The 4,342-nt window shown below is 39.6% G+C and overlaps 1 protein-coding gene and 1 long non-coding RNA gene across 2 annotated transcripts; both read right to left on the reverse strand.

The window, feature by feature from the left end:
- Nucleotides 1-1,833: 1,833 nt before the first annotated feature.
- LOC144547273 (uncharacterized) lies at nucleotides 1,834-2,235 on the reverse strand. The gene is made up of 2 exons (XR_013509062.1): nucleotides 2,069-2,235; nucleotides 1,834-1,985 (listed from the first exon to the last, which is right to left on the reverse strand). It is a non-coding gene; the product is annotated as an uncharacterized LOC144547273 (long non-coding RNA).
- A 99-nt stretch (nucleotides 2,236-2,334) lies between these two features.
- LOC144547196 (uncharacterized) lies at nucleotides 2,335-3,700 on the reverse strand. The gene is made up of 3 exons (XM_078295782.1): nucleotides 2,668-3,700; nucleotides 2,470-2,597; nucleotides 2,335-2,356 (listed from the first exon to the last, which is right to left on the reverse strand). The coding sequence occupies exons 1-3, from the start codon at nucleotides 3,688-3,690 to the stop codon at nucleotides 2,335-2,337; spliced, it is 1,173 nt and encodes a 390-aa protein (XP_078151908.1). The 5' UTR covers nucleotides 3,691-3,700.
- Nucleotides 3,701-4,342: the final 642 nt, after the last annotated feature.

Consider the following 4,342-nt stretch of genomic DNA (forward strand, 5'->3'; position numbering starts at 1 on the left):
CTAAGAAGGTGAAATTGTATTTCCTTACCAAGTTCATTAAGCCAATAAATGAGAGTTGAGGTTCAGGAATATTAGGTACGATCAATAGATCCTTACACAAATCAATAGCTCAGAAACAGACACATGCTGCATCCACTCGAGGACCACGTGAGTCGCGTGTGAGAGCACACGGGTCGCGTCACACGAGTCGCATATGAAAGTATGCGAGTCGCGTGAAGGTCCAGAGAGGCAGAGTTGAGGATGAAATCTGAAACCCTGGAAACTTCTTTTTATAATCAAGTAAAACCAAAGTTTTAATTGTTGTCATTTACTGTTATCAAATTTAGGAAACATAAACAAATCAAATCAACCTTTTCTCACTTCTAGTATCTAACTGAGCAAAGTAAGAGTCCAGAGTTGAACCGTCCATGTGGATCGATACCAGATTATACCATTCGATAAGGATTGTGTACTTGCAATCTAATTCGGGAGCTAAATCAATGTTTAAAAGGTACAGCTTGCTGTATTGAAACTTTGTGTATACGCTTTGCGTTGAACAATTTTCTAACTTTAATATCTACCAAATATTTTTGGTTGAATTTTAAACTTGCAAACTTCTGTACGGAGATCTTTATATACAATTAATCGTCTTGAGAGAAAGATGTGTATATATAGGTGCACATGCGTACACACAACAATACAATTTGCTGTATACATGCATCTCCATTTTTATGTGTGTGCATCGCATAATAATATTTTCATTCTTTCTTTTATTCATTAATTTATTCTATTATTTAAAATAGAGGTACTAAAAAAATAATTTGTACTCACAGAATTATATTATTTTATTTATAGATGGTAGCTAGCCGATTAGATGTCTCCATGAGAAATAGTATTTGATCTTAACGAAGGGCCAAAGGAATAACATTACTTAGCATAACCCATAAAATAATGTAATTTAATTATTAGAGCATTTAAGTGCTAACATGCATAGGTGGCGTTGGAAGAGTTGGTTGGCTTATATAATATAAGCGATGTTGCAATACAAATATGCCATTTTATCTTACAAGAATGAAAAAAAGTTGGATTTTCGTTTTTATATATGCATCAAACTACCACAAAAGAAGTTCAAAAATTTTATGTCCATATATACTTTTGCCATGAAAATATTAATTATAATTACATTTAGGCCAAAAATTATGTATATCCTTCCAAAAAGTTTAAACTGCGCATGTGTCACACTTCTGAGTTCTGAAACTAAAAATATAAAATTTACCATTTCAATGCAAAACCCTCTAGCGCTCTGCTGGACTATCAGACAAAAAGTGTTCTATACCTATGAAATTATCATTCTTCCCCAAAATTGTCCTCTTACATGTGTTCTCTTTTTCTCCCGATATTTTTAAATATACCATTTTATAAAAAATGTTAAACCAAAACACCATTTTCGGCTGGATTTTCCAAATTTCGCATGGCCGCTTCTGAGGGAAGCGGCCACCAGGAGCTGGGCCGCTTCTGAGCGAAGCGGCCAATATATTGGGCCGGATTGAGGCCCAGCGGGGTGGCCGCTTTGGGGGGTAGCGGCCAGGGCCGCTTCCTGGGGTAGAGGGCACCCTGAATACATAAAAAACGCACCGTTCATAGTATCATTCCAGCCGGCGCACCGTTTGCTTTTGTATTTTTTTTACTCTAGTGTTGTCATATACTATGATTTGTTATATCAGGATGCTTATCTTTCTTTTATGTTGTTATTTATTGTATTATTTTGCTTTTATCTTTCATTATTTTTCGTCATAGTAAATCCGAACGTAACGATTTGTAAAACAAACAATAAAACAACAAATAAATCACAAATAAATCAAAACAAACAATAATAGTGCGCCTAAATAGGTGTCTGCATGTTAATACAATAAACGAGTAATGCTTGCCTAAATAGGTGTCTGCATGTTAATACAAATCTAAACTTGACCGTCGGATAAAAATACATTGCTTGCCTCTTTCTCAACCTGAAAATTTAATAACAAAAATGTATTGTTACTCCTATTTCTCAACTTGAAAATTGAATAACAAAAATGTATGAGTTAACTACCTCGTGCATCTCGAGCAGCTCTGTTTTGTTGTTCTTGTGTATCCCGGCGAGTCTGATGTCCTCTCCTTCTATTATGAAGTAAATCAAGCCACATCGGAATCCTATTAACTCTCCTTCGACCCAAGGTAATATTTTTGTCATTTGGAACAAGGATCGGGCCTTCACTTTCCGGCCAATCAGACTGATTGTCATACACATGCCATTCACCCAGCCATGTGTTGATAAGTATTTGTATGTGGTAGTAGTAATGTACAAACCTTCCAGGGTCAATGCCTCGGAGACGACACACTGCCAGAACATGAGAACACGGTATTCTGTTTAATTGCGGCTTCTGGCATGTGCATGTAACCGTGTTCTCATCCATGATTACCACCGTGTATTTATAATTCGCTTTGGTAAACCGGCCAGAAGCGTCTTTCATGTATGCATTAACTTTCTCTTGTGTGGATGTTATCTCAAACTCGTTCCAGTTGCCAAATCCACCGAGCGTCGTCATAGATTGTGACCTCCCGCACCGTTTGTTAATCAACTAGGAAAAATACATTGCTTGAAATTAATAAAAATTACAAAAATAAAATAATTTAATGAAAATAACATACCTCGTGCACACGGCATGAGAACTGTTGACCCTGGCTTGCTTCAAATTGCGCTTTTGCCCTCCTTTGAGCAAACCATTGCTGATATTTGTAAAACGTGTCCTCAATTATTGCTGCTACCGGCAACCTACGAGAAGATCTAAAAACATTATTGAGCGACTCGGACCCGTTCGTCGTCATAATTCCCCAACGGAAACCCCCATCCAACGCCTGGAATATCTTCCATGGTTTAGGACATTCGTTATCATCTTGATCTAGATACTTACCCACACCATCCAACCAATTCAGAGCCCGATCACATACATCTCCCATTGCTTGCATTCCTTGCTCATATCTCCTCATCTTTCTCTTCGCCACACATATCCTGAAGTACTTGATTGCTTCTTCATTGCAATGATTCTTTTTCATATTTTCTGCTATGTGAGTAGCACAAAGACGGTGAACGCACTCATCCTCATCTTCCTCATTCCATCCCAGATCATCCTGTCGAAACACCTTTTTTATGCCCTTACCCCTATCAGTGATGACACACACAAACCTGGAGCGAATTACATTGCGCCTCAACCATTGCATGAACCATGCACAATCTTCAAAATTCTCTGTATCTACCAATGAAAAAGCCAACGGGAGGAGCTGATTTTCTGCATCGTACCCGGTTGCAATCAACATTTTACCTTTGTACCGGCCTGCTAAGAAACAAGCATCAACAGTGATGACAGGTCTCAGGTGTTGGAAAGCCTCTATGCATGGTCCAAATGCCCAAGCCGCCCTATTAAAGTACCTGTAAGGTCCAGGCTCACCAGTTGGATATGAGGTAACATCAAACAATGTACCTGGATTTTTTCGCTTAATTGCCTCCAATAAGGGGACTATAAGTGCATATGACCCCTCCCAACTACCAAATTGGCGGGCAATTGCCAACTCCCTTCCACGCCACAATTTATTGTACGCTGGTACCTGACCGTTGTACGTTTGTGCACAAGCTATTCTAACAGAAGTGATACTTAAATCTACGTCATTTCTCATGTGCGCCGAGATGCAATCGGCAACCATAGCAGCGGTCAACTATGCATGATCTATTCTTGTGGCATCCGCATGACAAACATGTTTTGTTGGGCACTTGGATACTTTCCATTGTGTACCAAAACCAGTGACCCTTGCATTAATGTACCAACCACATCTGGGGTCCTTGCACTTGAACCTAATCCGTTGTTTGTCACTGTGCGTATTCTTAATCTCTTTATTACAAAGAATGTGAAACTTGTAAATTGCAGCTTTTATTTCCTCCTTTGAATCATAGGTTTGTCCTTCTGACAATTCATTTTCAAACTCTGCATGTCTACCAAATAACCCCACATTTGCTTCCTGAAAACCTGACAGGTCATTGAAAGCTGCAATCGGGTGCTCAACCCCCCGACCCATTATCCGAAACCCTTTATCAACCTTGAATTTTTTTGTCTGCCCGAGCACAGGCCTCGTATCTGCTGTGTCACTGTGATCGCTCATGCAATCAGGATCAACATCCCCCCAATTTTCCTCTGCCTCTTGTATTTCCGGATCCACCGTCTCCTCAATTTCCTCCGGATCACAAGGCTGGGCTCGGGATCGATGGGAGTGCTGACTATTAGACGGTCGGTCCCTCTGAACTGGGGCTTGACTACTCTCAGGCATGTCAATC

This window comes from Carex rostrata, chromosome 31 (assembly GCF_964058835.1).
Source record: "Carex rostrata chromosome 31, lpCarRost1.2, whole genome shotgun sequence".
Classification (NCBI taxonomy): Eukaryota; Viridiplantae; Streptophyta; class Magnoliopsida; order Poales; family Cyperaceae; genus Carex; species Carex rostrata.